A 19460-nucleotide genomic window follows, 5' to 3' on the forward strand; every position below is an offset into this window, starting at 1 on the left:
ACGAGCCGCTGATAACCAGGCTAGCCTCTGTGTGCATCCCGAAGCTAAACCATTAAAGAGTTAAATGTTTTCAAAAAGGGGGGTGGGTGGAGGGGAGGGACAGGAGTCGGACCTTTGACCCCTACTCTTGCTGATTTTATCTAAAAGTGTCAAAAAGCCCCGGCCCCATTGTTATTTATTCAGGTTTTTTTGTTTTTAAAATCACAGATGCAGGTCAGCTTGTCTCTTCTTCTTCTGGCCTGGCAGCCCTGCCCCTACACCCCACCCCACCCCGTCTCACAGGTCGGTCGGGGCGGGCGGGGGGGGGGGCTGGTGGGGGGGGGAGAGGGGAAGCCTGGAGGAGTCAGGGCTTCACTTGGCATTTTGTGAGTGTGTGGAGAAGATAGGAGGAAGCACAGAGGGGGAGTGGGGTTAGGGGGGGTTGGGGTGGGGTGAGTGGGCAGTAGAGGTATTATCCATCCGGGTGGGTGTTGTGGTGATGGGGGATATAGGTGGAGGGGGGGAGAGGAAACAGCAGAACACGAGGAGAGATTCTCTCCCGAGTTGTTCAGGTGGAAAAGGGGGGAAAGAAAGAAAGAAAGAAAGAAAGAAAGAAAGAAAGAAAGAAAGAGAGTTAATGGAGGACGTTTAGAAAGGGAGGGGTGGTAGACCCGCTGAAGAGTCATCTAGCTCTCCTCAAAGTCCTGCGGTGGAGACTCCTGCTTGGTCTTCTTAGTGGGCGGGGCTTCCTCCTCCAGGTCCTGCCAATCACATTGGTGCACACGTTAATTGACAAATGATATGCAAAAAATATCATCATATCATTAATACTTTATAGAAATGAAAAATATTAAAATTTGTGTTATCACAACAATACTAGAAATCAGACAACGATATGTTATTTCTCAAATCAAAAGTATAAAAAAAACTATCAATGAAATATGTTATTGTCTCAAAATTAAGATTTAGATCAAGGCAGGCAATTATGCACAAGCATTTGAATTTCAGGACAATCTGCAGCCAATAAAAAAAGATGATCAGAAATGATACAAACACAAAACACACTTAGAACTCAAAGCATTATCAATTAAAAACACCTCCCAGTTCTCTACGACTAAACCGAACCATCTCACACCAGGTGGACCAGCATGACCAGGGACCAGTACGCAGAGACCGGCTGTTAACAGGCGGCCATGGAGGCTGGAGTGTGACGCATGCAGCGCTCCATACCTGAGAGGCTTTGCTGTCTGGGGAGTGCTTCTCGTCCGTAGCCGCGCCGTCCCTCTTTACACTGGCCGCCCGCTCCGAACTGTCTGATGACGGCAGGCTCTTCCCTGAACACACACATCCAGACGATAGCACACCTTTAGGCTTTTGAACCACAACTAGTGAAACCTAATCGCCAAACTGGTACAAAGAACCGCAAGCAAGCAGTAGGTTTTGTTTGCTCCAAGCTAAGACGGTATTTCTGTTACTTAGCACCCCCTTGTGGTTCCCTGGTGAAAAGGACTTTTCTGTGTCTTCATATGTGTGCGTGTGTGTGTCTCGGACCTCTCTTGCTGTCGGGGCTCTGGTCAGTCTTGGCGTCGCTGTCGCGGTGGGAGGAGAGGGTGCTGGCGTCTGGTGCGGGGCTGGTGCTGCAGCTGTTCTCCTGCTTGACCGGAGACGAGTCCGCGATGGAGCTCTGGTTGCTGTTGTCGTCTGAGAGACACGATAAACACAAGGAGGGATGGGTTTGACCTAAGTTAGAGAATCTTTCTCAGTGGTGCCTATGGGTAGACTAAGGGATCGAACCCAGACCGTCTTGCACCTTTTTACCAAAGAAGGGAATATTCTTGAGGAGACTACATTGGAAAACAAAAATGACTCATAATGTGTCAGAATTGTTTGGATGCAATATTAACGACAACACACTTCAAAACTAGGGTCAAAAAGTGCTTCACATAATTCATGATACAAAGAGTTGATATTATGATCAAGCGACATATGCCAACATGTTGTCGTCTATTCACGACAGTCAGTGAAAACAATGTTTTGAATGCATGTAGATGAAGTGCTATGTAAACGGGACTACAGACATTATACAAAAAATATTTAAAAAATGTACTCACCATGGATGTCCATCATGCCGGGGGACGAACTGTTCTCCGGCGTGGTGAGCTCCGAGCCATACTTCTCGTCTTTGCCCTTCTTCTTATTTTTGCTTTTCTAGAAAAGAGAAAAAACAGGAAAAGACAACATCAACAAACGCTGTTGAGCTGCCTGTGTCCAACTAAACAAAGACTCAGGTGAAATTATCAATAATAGAAAAGGAGTACAAAACATCATGCAACAATTAAGTTAAATCACAAGTTGCTATTCTATCCAAGTGTGTGTGTGTGTGTGTGTGTGTGTGTGTGTGTGTGTGTGTGTGTGTGTGTGTGTGTGTGTGTGTGTGTGTGTGTGTGTGTGTGTAGAGCGGGGGTTAAGCACGTGCATTATTTTTAATCACACCGTTAATGTCAACAAGTCTCATCCAGATGCCAACTTACATCTTCTGCTGACTTGGGTTCCGTTACTGGGACCCACTTGTAGATACGCAGAGATGTGTCTCCAACAGTCACCCATTTCTTTTCCCTGAGAGATAAAAGATAAGTATAAATTCTCACGTCTGTAGCCTATGCTGAATTGGCGCTTCATAATTAAAGTCAAAAGTTCGACACATTCGTCAAAAGCGCAGGTATCCCAAAAAAATAACTAGAGCGCAACTTCCAGTCGATACAGTGACTTATGTGAGTGGGGAGTTTTTTGGTGAACAAGCACATAAAATGGAGGACAATTCCCTATATAACACGGAATAACACAACTGCGGGAATCCCCACACAAAGATCATCATTAACTCCAAATGTCCACCAAAATAAATCTACCAACACAACATCAAACCCGGTGCGTTTTAATTCCTAAAACCTTAAAACTGAGTCATTGCGTGTTCAGCCGTGCAGAGCAGCTTCACTTCCCTCTCCCCGGCCCCCCCCGCCGGGTTCTCCACCGGAGCTAAAGGGCGACTGAAGCGCTTCATTTAAAACTCCAGACGAACTAAACTACTCCCGCCCGGCAGCGCCGTCGTCATATTGTGTCGAAGCGAGAGTTATTGAACGTTTTCCGCCGTTCCCCTGCCTCCACAGTGCTCTGACAAAAACGCGCACACCAGCGGGCAGGAGGAAAAAGGGAATGGCTTCATGTGACTGTCGAAATGGCTACTGGGTTCAACCGTTTCAAAAAAAAAAAAATCTACACAGAAAAAGGGGCATCCCTGTCGAACAGTCCCCTAAACTCAAAAGTGTACCACATTGCACGAGTGCGCCCCAGTGCACCTGAGTTGCAAGTACATCTCTGAATTGCGCTCAAAATACCCTTTCAATCAAATTCATCCCCCGATTCGTTCTCGCTCGTTCCCTCTCCTCCCCCCGCAACAAGCAAGCCTTTCTTGTGTTAGGTAACAAAGCGTGGAATTTTTCTTCTTTCCCTTACCATTTTCGTACTTTCTCGATCGCGGCCATAACCCGCTTGATGTCATCTTTTGCCCTGCTCCGGGTCTCCGCGCGGACCGACCTGCCCGACATTGCCGTGGTGGGTATAATATTTTTTAAAGCTCGCCGGCAGTTCAGACACAATGCAAACAGCACAGCGCACAGAGGAGGCAACGCGCCTGCGCGGAGCGGGGACCAGGGAGAGAGAAGGGAGCCTGCAGCTGCACTGAAGGGAGAGGCGTTCAGTTTACACCGCTGTGTGTGATCCGGGAACAAAGAGGGACATTGCTCCTACTCGAGTAATATGCGTAACTGATTAATAGCTGTAATATGTGTGCTTGTTTAGGTTTTTGGTTACTCGGTTGTTCTGAATATGGAATCGATTTGAAGGCTTGGATGGGTTTTTTGTGAGCCGTGGTGCTGTATCGACGGTCCATTTACCTAGACTAGGACTGAGTGTGGACGGCCGCTGTTATTTGATTTACAATAAAACTAATTAATAACTTTATCTGTTGTAATCCGTTTATTCTATTTCATGACCAAACTGGCGCATGCAGTCGCGAATGCTTACGTCGTCACCCATTTCCTTACTGGATTGAATGTGTTCACGAATTGTCCTATATTGTGATAAAATAGCATGCATGCTTACCATACGAGACGAACAAGCCTCATCTAAAAACGTTATATTGGTTCGCAGTAAAAGTAGGAGACCATACAATTGTGAAATCGAAATTGCAGCTATTCATATTTCAATAATAACTTTTCACCATATAACGTCCACATTTTGGCCTATATCAGTTTAAATTGACCCCGCAACTGGTTTGTCATAGTCCTATTGTAGAAAGTGAAAGAGGGCAAAACAAAACATGAATAATTAATTTCCGTAAAAACACGAATAACCAAAAATAAATGACACTAGCCGTGTTCATTTCTAACAGCCCAAGTAGAGCTCAATAGCGTTATGCTCTCTGAACATCTCAATGAATTCTCAGTGGTGTAAACAGTTGTTTTGTCATTTGTGTTTTACTGCTTGTGTTTCTGTTAGGTTGCTTTCATTCAAATACACATTGCTTTCAAATGTGTTCTGTGTCAGTGATTAATTTGAACACGACCCGTATACAACCAGTTATATTTCCCAAGCGATTAGGAAAATTATTCCAGCTAATTGTTTCTCCAGTCTTGGAAGATAATGGAGGCCAGAGAGGCAGAGAGAAGTGGATCTTTTCAATATGTAAGACGGATCGTCCTGCATTGTATCTCTTACTGGGCCACAAATGAAAGGACACAAAAGGATATATTGAGTTCTCCAACTACGGCGCGGGCATCACCAGGTCCAGATGGTTCCACGCTGGGATGATGCTGACCCATCTTCCTGGATGCCATCCTCAACCAACCACACAGTGAAGCTCCAACTTGGCAGCTTCTTCCTGGTCACTGACGAGCTGCTCGTGGCTGTCTACACCACAGAGTTCCTTCTGAAGGTGGAGCCCGCTCCCTTCTGAAAGAGCTGGGACAACTGTTTGAGGAGGCCCTGTTGCCTGCTTGGTGATGGCCTTGCCCCCCACTCTTAGTGGACACGTCCAGCACGGTGGAGTCCCTGGGGGTCATCGTCTCTCTCCGCTCCCTGCAGGTCATCAAGGTGTCCTCCCTGCCCCTGGTCAACGCGCTCTTCATGGCCCTCTACAGGACCGTGAAGAGTGGGATGGACGTCTCCTTGATCGGTGCCCAGTGTTTCTGGGACCTCCACGGCGGCCACCCAGTGCACTGTGGAGGCCTCGACCGAGCGGTCTTCACCCTCTTCAGCATGGTCACGGTGGACGGGTGGACGGACCACCAGGAGGCACTGGACCCCCGGGTCGTCGGCCACACCCGCTTCTTTACCACCTCCTTTATCATCCTGAGCAACTTCATCCTGGTCAACATAAACTCAGCGCTGGTGCAGGAGAGGGGTTGAGGGGTTGAGGCTGCGTCTGCATGCCCTCAAGAAGCACGCCGTGGGCAAGAGGAACAGGGAGGAGGTCAGGGAGCGGCAGGAGCTCCAGGCCGGGGACCCAAGCCTTTTCCCCCAGCTGGTGCCGGGCTTCAAGCACTCGCTATGCCCCAACGACATCATGGTGACGGGGGAGCCGTGCACCAGCTTGACCGCTGCGGACGTCCACCTCATTAGCCTCGAGGATCAGGACCACAGGACCAGGAAGCTGCGGCGCCTGTATGGGGACGTCACCGCTACATCGGGCAAGATGAAGTAGGAGCAGGAGAATAACGGTTAACGGTGAAGGGAATGGATTTGGAAGAGTTTTATATGGGTGGTGATGTTTATTCACCCTTTTTTTTATCAGAAGACTGAAATGCAAAATATTAATAAAAGTGCTTGTGTGATCGTTGTAGCCTCGTGTGAACTGTACTGAAAAGTATAGTTGTTTGCAAAATAACTACTTTACCGCTCTTTACAAAAAGGAAAGTGACTTCACTTTTGTCTATGCTTGCATACAAACAACAATGTTGTTCAAAAGATAAAAGATAATTTTTTGTATTTAAAGTTTTTATTATTTCACTACAAAACTTGAGTTGTACTTGAGTGGTATTCATGGTTTTATTTCCCATGGACAAATTAAAGAAGGTATTTCCATCTATTTCGATTGGTCAATGATTTTGACGCAGCCCACACGTCATCAACTTGCGCGAGACGGCAGGGACAACACTGCTAAATGAGTTGGTTGTTTGAGTCAAACAACTAATGTACAGGATTTAAGTTAGCGATATAACATTGACAAACAAACTATATACATCAGTTACGGTGATCGGGTTAGTCTTATTTATTGGGCATTAATTATTTTATTTATTTGAAGGAAATCGACAGTGCGAGCAAGTCTAGCACGCATGTGTCAAACGTTCAGGGGGACACATTACAATTCATAGAGATTGTTTGCTTGGCTGACGTAATTCTCATACAATACAAGAGGCTCCTGTATCTGGCTGCGTTGTACTGAATAAACATGAACGAACAAGGTTGGTTGCTCCTTCTTCTCATTGCAGTACATTTAACAACAAACTTTGTCACCCATCGCCCAACACCTGACGCTGTCTTTCTGTAGAGCTAGTGGAGTACTTCAGGACCCAGATGGGGAAAGACCCCGATATGGCATCTGCAGTAGCTGCCATCCGCACGCTACTCGAGTTCCTCAAGAGAGACCAAGGTCTACCAATTCTAGTTATTTGTCAATTACTAAAATACTGTATCATATGCTATGCACGAATGCTACCAACCAACCATGCCATCAACCTAAATTGTGGGATATCGCTGGACCCTATACTTTCAGGAGAAACACTTTTCGGGCTTAGGGAGAGTCTGACCTCGGCTACAGACTGTCTGACGGGGGTCGACTCCTCCGTGGCTGTCTCTTCTGCGGGGGAACTATTTCTACGATTCATTAGCCTGACATCGTTGGAACACCAGGTAAAGTGCACTCGAAAAGTGTAAGTGATGCTTATTAACACAATCGCAGCTTTAAGAATATTCTTTACGTACTCAGGTTAGGTTTGGCATGGAAGTAACATCAAGATTCATCAGCCCATTTCTCAACCCCTTCTGAAAATACATTTTAGAACCCTACCAATGGTATTCTTCTATTGATTATGGAAGTGTTTTCTGGTTTAACTGTGGTGGTTCCAGGACTTGTCGCAGTGTAAAAAGGTGATGGAGGAGCGAGGGGAGTTGTTTCTGCAGAAGATCTCCATGTCCAGAGCCAAGGTGGCCAAACTATGCCACACGTTCATCAAAGACGGCGCAGTGAGTTTTTCCAAAGCAGCAAATCATGTGTAACAGAGGTAGACTAAACAGAATACAAACTTTAAGAATTGTATAACCACTGATCTGAATACTGGTCATATGGCTAATGAGTTGGAGTAGTCTCCAATCCATTGTTTAAGGGGCTTTGTATCCTCCCTTGGTCTGATTCTGAAGAACTTAACGGCCGCTATTTTGCTGATCCTAGCAGGCGGTTGGCCATTCGAGTCTCTGCCTCGTCTGTCCATTTTTACCAGATGTGTGATCCTATACGCTCCCAATCTTTTTCCTTTTTATCCAGAAAATCCTGACCCACTCGTACTCCAGGGTGGTCCTCCGGGTGCTGGAGAAGGCGGCGGCAGAGAAGAAGAGGTTCTCGGTGTACGTCACCGAGTCCCAGCCGGACGCAGCCGGGTGAGGGCAGGCACACCAGCCATACGGGAAAAATAATTCCCTATCTCTTCGTACTATATTGTAGAAGTAGTTTCTTTGCTCATTTTGTGCTATATATTTTTTTTATGTACTCAATATTCTTGCACTTGTTGCTTTGCATCTTCATGGTTGAATGCCCCTTTGGACAAACGTGTCTTCTAAATATGTAATATCTCAGGATTATTTATCAATGATGCCACTGAATCAGGGACGTCTTGTTGGAAGATGGAAATGGCGTTGTGGGTGTAAAGGGGGTTATGGGGGAGGGGGGTCGGATGTCATAGACAATTTTCAAGAAAGTATTTTATGTAGTAGGGAGGTTGGGTTAACTCCCGCTGAAAGATTCTGGGTTCAAACCATAATGCCCCCTGTCTACCTGTTAGCATCCTTGAGCAAGATGCTCTAACCTATACCTGTTGCTCAGGTACATGTATGTGTAATTCACTGGTAAATTACTAAGTAGCAAATAGTGTTAATATATATTTTTTGGCACACTTGGCTGAATGGTTGAATGATGCAAACATAGAAATGGTCTAACAAAGTTTCCCACTGCCTTTAAACTACTCCTTTTTCCTGAATGATATTTCTTGTCTTTCAGCGAACAGATGGCTGCAGCCCTGAGGAAGCTCGACGTTCCTGTGACCGTGGTCCTGGATGCTGCCGTGGGGTAGATAAACATATTAGTATCAGATATGTTTCTGGAGAAATTACGATATGACACATTTCTAAGGATGTGATGCACTACAATATAAAAGTAGACATAGATGTGATGTATCACAATATAATACTTTCTACGGATGATGTATTACATACAAGGTCAAAACATGTCAACAAAATGACCCACATCCCTGTTTTGACCCCAGACCCCCTTGTCGTGTCCCTCGTCTCCCAGTGTTCATTTATTAATTAATCTTGGCTGTGTTGTTTTTAGCACTGTGCTGTGAGGTGACCTCGAGCATCGCGCTGCCAGAAAACGCGTTCTCCTTATTAGGGATCTAATGAATGCGGCGGTGTTTCTGTTGTTCCCCCAGCGCCGTGGTGGAGAAGGTGGACCTGGTTATCGTCGGCGCCGAGGGAGTCGTGGAGAGCGGAGGGATCATCAACAAGGCAGGCGCGCACACACACACACACACACACACACACACACACACACACACACACACACACACACACACACACACACACACACACACACACACACACACACACACACACACACACACACACACACACACACTAGTGGTTAGGGTCTGGACTCCCAGTCCAAAGGACCAGGTTCAAAACCCTCTTCCCGTGGCCTCCCTGTAGACCTCCCTGCCTGCTCATGAATCACATGGATCCATAATAAAAAGTCACAGAATGTTGCAATGGCTAAAAGCTGTGATCTGTTAGTGACTTAATGGATAAAGAAGAGTAAAAGTGGCAGCTTGTGCTAACATAATGTGTGTCTGCGTAGATCGGGACGTACCAGATGGCGGTGTGCTCCAAGGCCCACAACAAGCTGTTCTACGTGGTGGCAGAGAGCTTTAAGTTTGTCCGCCTCTACCCCCTCAATCAGCAGGATGTGCCGGATAAGTTCAAGGTAGGGACACGTCATGGTCCGGCACTGGAGTTGGTTCATGTTTGGGCTCATCCCACCATCATAGACCCGGTTGGATGCTCCCACTTGTGTTGCACAAGCAGATATATTTTGAAATGGCTTGTGATCATTTGTCACCCTCACACATGGTAGGATTTTAGTATAGATAAAAAAAGAAAAAGCTATACTACTATTTAAGTTTGTATTCATTTCGACGCCCATTCCATCCCCAGTACAAGGCGGACACGTTGAGGAGCTCCCAGAGCCTGTCCGAGGAGCACCCCGTCATCGACTACACGCCCCCGTCTCTCATCACCCTGCTCTTCACCGACCTGGGCGTCCTCACCCCGTCCGCCGTCAGCGACGAATTGATCAAACTTTATTTATAACTTCTCTACGAATAAAAAGAAAATCAACAAACAAAAGGCGAAATTTTATCACATTTTATAACATATACAAATACTGTTCGTCTGTGTTGCACATTTTTCATACAAAGTGGATTTAATACGTTGTGACGGTGAGTAGAACGAACATTTGGGTACATTTGAAAAGTGGGTCAGTCTTTTGTGGGAGTAGGAGGCAGAAGGCTGCAGTCTGCCCCGGCTCGGTCAGGCGTCGTCGGTGGCCTTTGGGGATCCGGTCTGGGTGGAGCTCAGCGGTACGTCCTCCATCTGTTTATTAAAGTCTTCCTCGCTTATCTTTCCCTTCTTGAGCCTCTTCAGCAGCCTGGTGTCGTTCAGGAGCTCCTTCAGGTCCTCGTCCTCCTCCTCATCAGAACCCTGAAGTCGCGTGATTGGACGAAAGAGATCAGTACGCTTTTTAAACTCAAATTTACATAATCCTATTATAACCCTTAAATACGGGTTAAAGCTACTCATTACACATAATGAGCCCATTTAAACGTTTCAGTGGAATGCAGATTATGATATAGAAAAATCGAAATACGATGTCTGGTTTCTTCTGTTCTAAGCTGCTAGATAGAAACCCGCCTCCACTGACACCATTGTATCGACATTAATCAACAACTACCAATCGAGGTAATTTTTCCACTTGGGGTGGCCTCATTTTGGCCTTAAAATAACAAGCGGTGAGGAACATTCAAGGGCAAACTTAAAGTTTTCATTCCCCCTTAGCGTTTTATAGTCAACACAGAAGGTCCCGTACCTCGCCAAGCTGCCTCTTGGCAGACTTCTTCCTCTTGCGGTCCTGCTTCTGCTTCTGCTTGGACCACGACGTGTTCCTCACCACGTTCCTCCTGACCAGCGGGGCCGGCCCGCGCTCCTTCAGCTCGGCCAGCATCTTCCGCCTCAGCTTCTCCCGGGCCTTGTCCTTGTAGCGGATGGTGTCCGTGTCGATATCCGTCCTGACGAAGTCTGGAAACGACTTGTCCTTAAGTTCGGGCATCTTGGGCATCCGCAGAAGGGCGAACCCTTTGGCCATGGCGCTAAAGTCAAGATCTGAGGCGGGGGGAGGGGGACAGGAAGGCTGGACGATCAGGCTAGTGTTTAAAGTTACATATCCTATCCCCATCTAATAATTATAGACCACAATGACAAAATATAAAAAGATCTTTTCCCTCTATTTTTGCTTTCTGCTCACATTAGTCGTTCACGAGCGTAACCATACTGAAACACTAGACCCAAATGAATTGTCCTACATTAATCAGACCATGTGGGGTGTATCCATTAATCCTGATCGTTTTCAGATCAGCAAGATATTAAGTGACCATTGCGTCACACATGAAAACACCCCCCCACCTTTGACTCTGAAGATGAGGCTACACTCGTGTTTGGCGTAGGCCTGCACGCTGGAGACGTAGGCTCTCATTCCCCGGTCGTACATGGCTCGGTCAGCCAGCGCCATGGCCTTCACCTTGGGTAGGATGTCCATCACATCCTCGATGGGCTCCATCCTTTCAAGGGGACACTGGGAGAGAGGCGTGGTGGAGATAAAGGAACCGTTTAGGGATGAGGGAAAGCAAGGTCAGAGCAACCATATTGCCTGAATAGATTTATGAATGTGTAGCTCACTGGGTACCTTGGAGGTCCTGAGTGCAGGGCTGACTACCTTGCTTTAATGCAGGGGTTTAGATGCCTAAAAAAGGTGGTTCTTATTCTAGAGCCCCCCTTCCTCCACTTACTTTCTGGTTGATGGACAGGAAGGTCACATAGGACTCCTCCATGGGTAACAGGAAGACCAGGGCACTTCCCTGATTGCCGATGCGTGCTGTACGTCCACAGCGATGGACAAACGCACTGAGGACGAGACACAACATAATGATCAATGAGACCAACGATAACGCCAACATATTCAAGTCAAACCTTTTCTGGATAGGATATACTAGTAGTAAAGGTTCTGGGTTCAGACCCCAAAGTCTGCGGTCTACTTGTAGGCATCCTTGGGAGGTGATGCCTGACCACGACCTGCTCATTAATGACAGAGCTGAAAGGGGAATATCTTTGTCATAACAAATGAAAACCTTTAGTGAATTGTAGTCCTTTACCTGGCATTACTTGGGGGGTCGTATTGTAAGACCCAGTTGACATCAGGGATATCGATTCCTCGGGCCATGACGTCTGTACACACCAGAATCCCACTAGAGTACCGTACAGGAAGGACATGGTTAATACACATCTTAAGAAGTTCTCCCCATACACTTTTACATGACGACCTAAGAGATGTACTGAAATCTGGGGTCCTCATTACGGAGCCTAGAGTTGAACCAACCTTTCGAGCGCCCGGAAGTCCGCGAAGATCTTGTTGCGTTTGTTTTTCATCTTGCCGTGGATACAGCGGATGTCGGCTTTCTTGAAGAGGGTCTCCAACGCGCGGCCATAATACTCCACTGACGCGCATGTGCTGAGGACGAGACATTGTAAACCTCAACTCACCGTTGTAATGTCAGTGTAATCAAGAGTTCTGTTTCTGAACCCTAAAAAACTCTTCAGCACAGGGTTTGACCTTGATGTACCCAGGCCTCCTGTCCCAATGAACATGACTCGATCAGGTACTCAAATTCATTTGAATGCTCTGACTGTACTTTGCATCTTCTAAACGACTTAACGGTGTAACTGAATGGCATGTACCTGAAAAACACAAGATGCTTCTCATCTAAGCGCTCTTTGAGGAATGCCACCATGTTGTTGAACTTCTCCTCAATTCTACAAATCTGAAAATGGAAGAAAAAGATTTGTACGAAGCCAAACAATTTAACATACGACATTTACATTACATTTTGGGCATTTAGCAGACGTTTTTATCCAAATAAGTACATTTGTTAACCCATTCCCCGTATACAAAGATAGCTAAAATAAGATATTTAATGTATTTGTAACGATGTAGTAGTTATCTCATACTAGTTTCTTTATGATGGAGTAGTTACTTAATTAGTTACTTACATTGTTGTTGTTACTTAATATATTAGTTACTTACAGTGTAGTAGCTACTTATATTAGTTACTTGGGGTGCAGTAGTTACTTTAGGAAATTAGTTTCGTACAAAGTAGTAGTTGCAGAGTCTTGCGGGAGTCTTCTGGGTGGCGGTGGCGGCCACGCCCTTCTCCTTGACCGTGATGCGTACGGGGTTCCTGAGGCCCGCCCTGACCAGCTTCTCCAGCTCCTGGGTCTGGGTGGCCGAGAACAGGCCCGTCCTCCTCTGCTTTGGCAGGAAGGCCAGGATAACGTTCAGACTGAGAAGGAAGACCAAACAGGGTAGGTATGATGTTAAAATACAGTCCATTATGAACTTATTAAAGATAATAGCTTCAGTTTTTAATATCAGTTGAGAAATGGCTCTGGATGATTAAAGTATGAAATTAAGATTTTAGGTTTCTTCTACATATTTGTATATGTCACGTGTTTGAAATTTAAGCCAACCGCTATTTATTGTTGTTTTTCCAAACAATAATATAATACGTTCCCCATAAAAGCGCTTTAAGCATTCAAATCAAATCAATACTTTTTTTACATGCAAAAACCTCTCCAAAACATCCGAACAGTGTGTAAGGCCCAATCCCATTTCTACCCCCTACCCCTTCCCCCTTCAAAACAAGGGGGAAGGGGAAGGGGTAGAAATGGGATTGGGCCTAAGTGTGTACCTAGCCACGAAGCCCATGTCCAGGAGTCTGTCCGCCTCGTCCAGGACCAGCACGTCCAGGGTCTTGACCAGGATGGACAGATCAAGTCCATCAGCCTTCCGGCGGAACATGTCCTCCAGGCGACCGGGCGTGGCGATGATTATATTGGCCCTGGAGGAAGGCAGAGGGGTCAGTGTGCAGCCTGACTGTTCCATGTTTGATTCTAAACGTCTTATTGTTTTGGATAAGACTGTGGGCTAGTCATGTTTACCCATGTTCTTTGAACTTCTCCACGTCTTCTATTGGGTTACTGCCACCAATCAACAAAATCTGCCTGGAAAAACAGAAGACATAGATTACATGACATGAACATGGGAGTTTCTGATACGGACGCAATACATGAAACATTTCATGATTTCACAAATATTAAGTCCATCTATAAATAGCTTCAGAGTGCAAATAATGAACAATGTAATCCATTAATGCATTATATAGGATTTGAATATTGACAATGAAGTTAACTTTAACACTAAACAAAATGGTCTCCTTCCACTCTGCCTACTTGAACTGCGGGAACTTCAGGAGGAATCCCTCAAACACTTCACTGATCTGAAGGGCCAACTCTCTGGTGGGAGTAATCACCAATGCACCCACCTTAAAAAAAACAACAAATGTGTGTAAAGATAAGTGTTATTGCATAGTAATGCAGTTTCACTTCTAAAAAACCTTCCAAATATAAAACGCAGACCTACCTGCATTTTCTTGAGTTTGTCTTCTCTTTTTAGTAGAATTTCTATTATTGGAATTACGAAAGCCAGTGTCTTCCCACTACCAGTTACCTGGAATAATACAGATTGTTAGTTTATGTCCATTTAATGTAGATTATTCAATGTTACATTCTGTTTCTTATTGGTGTCATGTCAAAATCAAACAGTACATAGGATTTATTTAAGGAGATTGTTAGATTTAGTGTACACTTACCGCTTCGGCAGCAACATCCTTATTACGCATGAATAGTGGAATGCAGGCGGACTACAGAAAAAATAAATGAGCATCATGGTTTCATACTGGAGACCAGTTTAAATGGTTTGAGAAACAAGCACTAGGGTGTTGATCTGTGTGTGACCGTACCTGTACTGGTGTCATATGCGTAAACTTCATTTCTCTGAGCGTTTCTAATATGTTGTCGTTTAGTTTAACAGGTAAACTTTCCCACGTCCCTTCTGTTATGTTGTCCATCTTGACGACTTCTGCTCCTCCACCATGGGTCCACGCTACTCTCCTTTCCGGTACGTGGATGTTTACCGTCCGGGTCGAAACAGAATAACTCAATGAAGGCTTCTCAAAGTATAAGTTTTCCAATTAACGCCACCCTTTCATTTTATATTGGCATAAACACTAAAAGCAACATGGTGGTTGGATGAACCGTAATTTATGCGTATTTAAACAATTTAGAGTGGATTACATTATGCGATGCCGAGTATTTATTTTAGATTGTATTTTCTTTACAATTTAAGAATTGTATAGATATTATTCAGGAAATAATCTTTATTTATGCATTTACAATTATGTTTTATTTCAAAGGAATGGAGAACTTCGCTCGTACACACGCACACACGGACTGACAGTTGATTGACTAGAAGTTCCAGTTGTAATAAGGCTTAGGCATAATGGCGCTTTTTGCGACTAAGGTAAAACATGTTACTGTTGATCATTTAAAAGAGAAAACGAATGATGAGGTATTTGAGGGAATAAACTTTGTTAGAAATCCTGTTAGACATAATTAATGTATTGCACAGAACATGGCTATCCAGATATTGTTACAGCATACACAGAACAGGTGGCACCTGAAACTGTTTGCCAACGCCCCTGAATGTCAAGATATTTAACTCAAAAGGACTGAAAAGGTGTGGTTAACCTTAAATTAAGTAACATGTTTGAAAACGTTCCTGTTCATAGCAAGCTTCAAATGCTTCCATGCGTGTATAGGCTGTGATAGACCCAAATAAAAATAATCACCTAAAGCAGGCAGCAGAAAACTCTTATCTCACTGTAATTTACTTAAATGTCCATTTCAAAGTGAGGGTTAGCTTGGTTTTCTCTTGTTTGAAGTGTTTGGTCTGTGCCTGGTTTATGTCTGTCTGGTGTGTCGCAATTGTATCAAGCACTCCTATGAAATGGAAGATTCCGGCGTGACATTCATGAGCAGATAGCCCTTAATTAAAACCATTTTTATTTCATTTTTAAACAAACCAAAAAGAAAGGATTTTACAGAATTTTGAATTTATTACAAAATCTGGGCCATTTTTTTTCTCCACGGACAAACATTCTACATTTGTACAGATCGATCAATTACCTTTTCTTTTATGTAAATCACATAATGGGAGGAGTAGGAGTACAGAGCATTAAAGCATTCAAGCCTGCTCAAACCCACCAGAAAAAGTGATGTACAAAATCGAGGCATATTCAAAAACGACAACATTCACGATGGTGCAAAAGGTGGTATTAGAAATGCCTTGGATACAATTTTGTCAATTGTGAAAATAATGCAATTCTAATGCATCCTTCAGAGGTAATGTTGCACCACAATGGTTGCACTCCAGGAACAGAAAGAAAAAAAATACCTTCCAAAACTGCCCATCATTTCATAACTTAAAATCCCCCACCCAAACCGAATTACTAGTTTAAAAAAGGAGAAGCAACTAAAGCAGAACCTACAATGATCCGGTTACAGCCTACCCAGCACCCAGCATTGATTACTTTGTAACATATCAGGTATTCTTGGCTTTGGGATAACACCCAAAGTAGTGCAGTTTCAACTCAAGAACTACGAAGTCTAATTATTTATTTTCCAAGAACTTTGAAGTGGCTTGATGTGAGGCTGATACATTTTGTGAACGTTCTGAAATTGGTAAACTTCCAGGGGCAATTATAGGCGAAATCATACGTTTGAGCATAAGGGTGTTAAACTGTTTAGCCGTGCTGACAAAATAATAAAGTGAAACCAGCGATATCTAGCATGGCTTGCTATTGACTGGGTCTTTCACTAGAAGCCTTTCTATGTACATTTACACACTTAGATGGGGACCCTTGATTAATGTCCCTTGCGTTTCAAGCCTTTTAAATGGTGCATTCATTTTTGTCCTGTTTGCAATGGTCATCGTCCAGAAGAGGCTCCGGTAACCGGTCCGACGATGACCCCTGACCCCTTTCATGGCTGTCCATCAGTGCGCATTATAAGTTAAATTCCCATCCATTTTCACCCATTACTTTAAATTTCTGAGCCAAACGGTCATTCACGCCAACGTACATCTTCATAAGCAATGTATTCAATAGTAATCCAGGTATACAACTACTCAGTAAAAGAAATGGTGGCGGGTGAAGGGGTTGTTAATGACAAAGCTGAGGTGGGGCGGGGAAGAATGTTTTTGAGTTCAAAATGAATACAATTGTTATACAACCACATTAGTAAATATGGAATAAACCAGGGGAAAAGGAAAACAAAACTCCATTACGCCGTGGTGCATTGGGGCCGTCACCTTGTCTCCTTTCTAAAGAGAAAGTAACCATCTTGGAGGTGAAGAGAACAGTAGCGCACACAGAAGGAGGAGGGGGGGACGCTTAACACGTTACACCACTCGCCGGACCTCAAAGAACCTCTTCAGGTAGTAAATCTGTCCGAGGGTCATGGCAACGAGCACGAGAGCTTCGAAGAAGGACCACAGCACCACTCTGCTGTTTGTGTTGTCGTTGACTAGGAAGAGAGGGGAAAATGGACATGCATCAGTATTTATCTCTCTGAAATTCAACCCCCTCTGTATGTCTGCTGTGCTGAACTCACTGGCTCTGTGTATCCTCTCCCGGACCTCCATGTACTCCTGCTCGTGTTTCACAGCCGTCATGGCCACAGCCAGCTCATTGATCATCTCCTCCAGCTTGTTTTGGTGGGCTAAAAAAAATACAGAACGCAAACAGTCATTCACTAAAGAGGCGGTTTTAACGTATCAAAACAAGCACAGCCAAAATCAATGCGTGTAATTACGTTCTCGCCGTGTAAAAAAACACTACCCGTGCATAAAGACAGATACACCCACTATAGTAAATGCTCTACTAGGGAAAACCTGCCCTTTTCACACGTTCCACAAACCATTCAAATAATACGTGTTTTCACTCATAAATGTATAGCACTCAATGTTAGTTCACACTGCAGGGCCACAGCAGTGGTTAACTAGAGTTCGGTGCAGTGTGTCACACAAGCAAAAAAGAAAAGAAAGCATGTTTATCATGTCCTGCAGCCTACCGTCCCAGCTGTCACCACCTAGAAAGAGTAAAACAGTTCCCAAGGAAAGGTTAAGCAAGGAAGGAAGAAGAAGGAAAGGAAACGGAATCAAAGACGGAAAGGGGGGAGGGGGGGTGAAGCACGGATATATAAAGTAGGACATGAGAGTTCAGTCTCGTAAAAGAAAAGAAAAATACGCAACTACCTTCCGTTTCCATGTCTTGTCCTTTGGGCGCCTCGCCGATGTCGATGGTGAACATGACAATCTTGGGTGTCATAGTGGACATCTTGTTGCTGAAGCAGAACTTATAGATACCATCCATATGTGCAGCAACGGAGTACTTTCCGCTGGACTCACGGTCTCCTTTGTAAATCTGTTTACCGTCAGGACCAGTTATCTGCAAATAAAACAATAGCATATTGGCAGGGCATTTTTAATTGCTGCCGAGGAATACACATACACACACACACACACACAGGCTCGGTGATATCACATTGGTGATAACATATGGCGCGGTTTAGGCGTTCAAATGAACATCAATATGCACATAATCACAGCTATGTTGTCAACGGGGGTAGCCTACTGCAACGTTCTCTTCAAAAATCATATTTTCATAATGAAAATGAACAGTGATGACAGGACTATATGACAGGTGAAGGATAAACACCGGGGCTAATTTTAGCACCACTTAGCCACTAGCTAGCACTTCCTATAGTGAACATCGTAAGAAACGCCATCGACAGCCTCAAAGTAATGTTAATCACGCATATAACTGCAGTCCTAACTTAATGGTCTTATGACCCAGGCACCGATCGTGGCAAATTAAGGCAATGCCAAGACATTCAGGGCACTTATGTTCCCAACACCGCGCTGTCCACACTTGAGGCCTTGAAACACACAAGTTTAAAGAAGAATCCTCCTATTGAGTTATGGTTGCATCTCACCTCAACATCAATGTCCAGAAAACCCCCTTCAGCCACTTCAAACATAAGACCCATTTTGGTTCCGGAGTTGACCCGCTCGTAGAAGCACTCTTCTGCATGGGCGTCTATGCTAACGAAATACCCCGACGCAGTGGACGACAAGACGGCAAGAAGCACAACGAGCTCCGACAAAGTGAACATTTTTGGACTTTGTACGGTAGAGTTAAGTCAATTTATAACGATAATTTGTTGTCCTGTCACAAAAATAACCCAGGACCGATGTTATATTGAGCACAAGGGCACCGGTTCTGAACCTATTTGGCTAGTCTGTGGTTGCAGGAAAGCTCTCTGACCAGTGATAGCGCAGCGAGCGCATTGATGCTGTGTGATTGCCACGTACTATACGGATTTACACGGCAAGCAGAGAGGGACAAATCTACTAAGGGCTTCACAGCTCATAGGGTCAAAAATGTTAATAATAGTTCTGTAAAATAGTGCATTAATAAATATGCAAATAATGGTCAATTTATATTACATTATATAAAATATTATTTATCAATAACCAATATTATTATTATTTTTGTTATATTGCATAAAGTGCATTGGCTGACATTGTTTTAAGTGTCCAATATTGTTGTTCTTTCACCTTGTATAATACTTACCTAAGTTCAGATGTACAATATCATTGTAAAGCTGATTTAACTGCTGACAATAATGTCGAAGTCACTTTTTGTGTGTACGCTTGTGTGTTTTCAAGTTGTATCGAAATTATAAACTTCTTCCATATCTAATGCCAATTGTCTAAAAGTTTTTTATGAAGAAAAGCATGTGGATCTGAATTAGAGAATGAGAGGTGAATGGTATTGACTGCTAACAGACCAAGACGGTCATCCTAA

At 44.3% G+C, this 19460-nt stretch overlaps 4 protein-coding genes across 5 annotated transcripts; 1 reads left to right on the top strand and 3 right to left on the bottom strand.

Annotated features, from left to right (window-relative positions):
• Window positions 1-429: 429 nt before the first annotated feature.
• bcl7a (BAF chromatin remodeling complex subunit BCL7A) lies at window positions 430-3711 on the bottom strand. Its single transcript, XM_056578657.1, has 6 exons — window positions 3490-3711; window positions 2511-2595; window positions 2091-2187; window positions 1531-1680; window positions 1210-1313; window positions 430-740 (listed from the first exon to the last, which is right to left on the bottom strand). Exons 1-6 carry the CDS (start codon window positions 3579-3581, stop codon window positions 666-668), a joined length of 603 nt encoding a protein of 200 aa, XP_056434632.1. The 5' UTR covers window positions 3582-3711; the 3' UTR covers window positions 430-665.
• A 2439-nt stretch (window positions 3712-6150) lies between these two features.
• On the top strand, window positions 6151-9738 carry eif2b1 (eukaryotic translation initiation factor 2B, subunit 1 alpha). Its single transcript, XM_056578443.1, has 9 exons — window positions 6151-6497; window positions 6584-6685; window positions 6809-6945; window positions 7162-7278; window positions 7577-7689; window positions 8306-8374; window positions 8739-8814; window positions 9164-9289; window positions 9520-9738. The coding sequence occupies exons 1-9, from the start codon at window positions 6485-6487 to the stop codon at window positions 9673-9675; spliced, it is 909 nt and encodes a 302-aa protein (XP_056434418.1). The 5' UTR covers window positions 6151-6484; the 3' UTR covers window positions 9676-9738.
• ddx55 (DEAD (Asp-Glu-Ala-Asp) box polypeptide 55) lies at window positions 9494-14707 on the bottom strand. Its single transcript, XM_056578442.1, has 14 exons — window positions 14493-14707; window positions 14343-14393; window positions 14114-14200; window positions 13924-14015; window positions 13633-13695; window positions 13383-13532; window positions 12785-12974; window positions 12373-12455; window positions 12014-12145; window positions 11790-11882; window positions 11427-11541; window positions 11044-11212; window positions 10451-10743; window positions 9494-10065 (listed from the first exon to the last, which is right to left on the bottom strand). Exons 1-14 carry the CDS (start codon window positions 14598-14600, stop codon window positions 9895-9897), a joined length of 1797 nt encoding a protein of 598 aa, XP_056434417.1. The 5' UTR covers window positions 14601-14707; the 3' UTR covers window positions 9494-9894.
• Window positions 14708-15549: 842 nt separating this feature from the next.
• Window positions 15550-18967, bottom strand: tmed2 (transmembrane p24 trafficking protein 2). 2 transcript variants are annotated; one of them, XM_056578444.1, is made up of 5 exons: window positions 18586-18967; window positions 17846-18038; window positions 17662-17679; window positions 17203-17310; window positions 15550-17115 (listed from the first exon to the last, which is right to left on the bottom strand). In XM_056578444.1, exons 1-5 carry the CDS (start codon window positions 18763-18765, stop codon window positions 16991-16993), a joined length of 624 nt encoding a protein of 207 aa, XP_056434419.1. In that variant the 5' UTR covers window positions 18766-18967; the 3' UTR covers window positions 15550-16990. The 2 variants fall into 2 exon arrangements, with proteins under 2 accessions (XP_056434419.1, XP_056434420.1); XM_056578445.1 differs by lacking the exon at window positions 17662-17679 and having other exon boundaries at window positions 18586-18963.
• Between the last annotated feature and the right edge of the window lie 493 nt (window positions 18968-19460).

This window comes from Gadus chalcogrammus, chromosome 19, assembly GCF_026213295.1.
Source record: "Gadus chalcogrammus isolate NIFS_2021 chromosome 19, NIFS_Gcha_1.0, whole genome shotgun sequence".
Taxonomy (NCBI): Eukaryota; Metazoa; Chordata; class Actinopteri; order Gadiformes; family Gadidae; genus Gadus; species Gadus chalcogrammus.

Coding starts and splice junctions, on each gene's coding strand:
- tmed2 (XM_056578444.1), bottom strand. CDS start 18,765: ATGTTCACTTTGTCGGAGCTCGTTGTGCTTCTTGCCGTCTTGTCGTCC. Junction 18,039..18,585: donor TTCTGGACATTGATGTTGAG/GTGAGATGCAAC, acceptor TTTTATTTGCAG/ATAACTGGTCCTGACGGTAA. Junction 17,116..17,202: donor GGAGAGGATACACAGAGCCA/GTGAGTTCAGCA, acceptor CTCTCTTCCTAG/TCAACGACAACACAAACAGC.
- eif2b1 (XM_056578443.1), top strand. Junction 6,946..7,161: donor TGACATCGTTGGAACACCAG/GTAAAGTGCACT, acceptor TGGTGGTTCCAG/GACTTGTCGCAGTGTAAAAA. Junction 8,815..9,163: donor GCGGAGGGATCATCAACAAG/GCAGGCGCGCAC, acceptor GTGTCTGCGTAG/ATCGGGACGTACCAGATGGC.
- ddx55 (XM_056578442.1), bottom strand. CDS start 14,600: ATGGACAACATAACAGAAGGGACGTGGGAAAGTTTACCTGTTAAACTA. Junction 12,456..12,784: donor GACTCTGCAACTACTACTTT/GTACGAAACTAA, acceptor TTCCATTTTCAG/ATTTGTAGAATTGAGGAGAA. Junction 10,066..10,450: donor CCAAGAGGCAGCTTGGCGAG/GTACGGGACCTT, acceptor ACGCGACTTCAG/GGTTCTGATGAGGAGGAGGA.
- bcl7a (XM_056578657.1), bottom strand. CDS start 3,581: ATGTCGGGCAGGTCGGTCCGCGCGGAGACCCGGAGCAGGGCAAAAGAT. Junction 2,596..3,489: donor ATCGAGAAAGTACGAAAATG/GTAAGGGAAAGA, acceptor TTTATCTCTCAG/GGAAAAGAAATGGGTGACTG. Junction 741..1,209: donor CAGACAGCAAAGCCTCTCAG/GTATGGAGCGCT, acceptor TGTGATTGGCAG/GACCTGGAGGAGGAAGCCCC.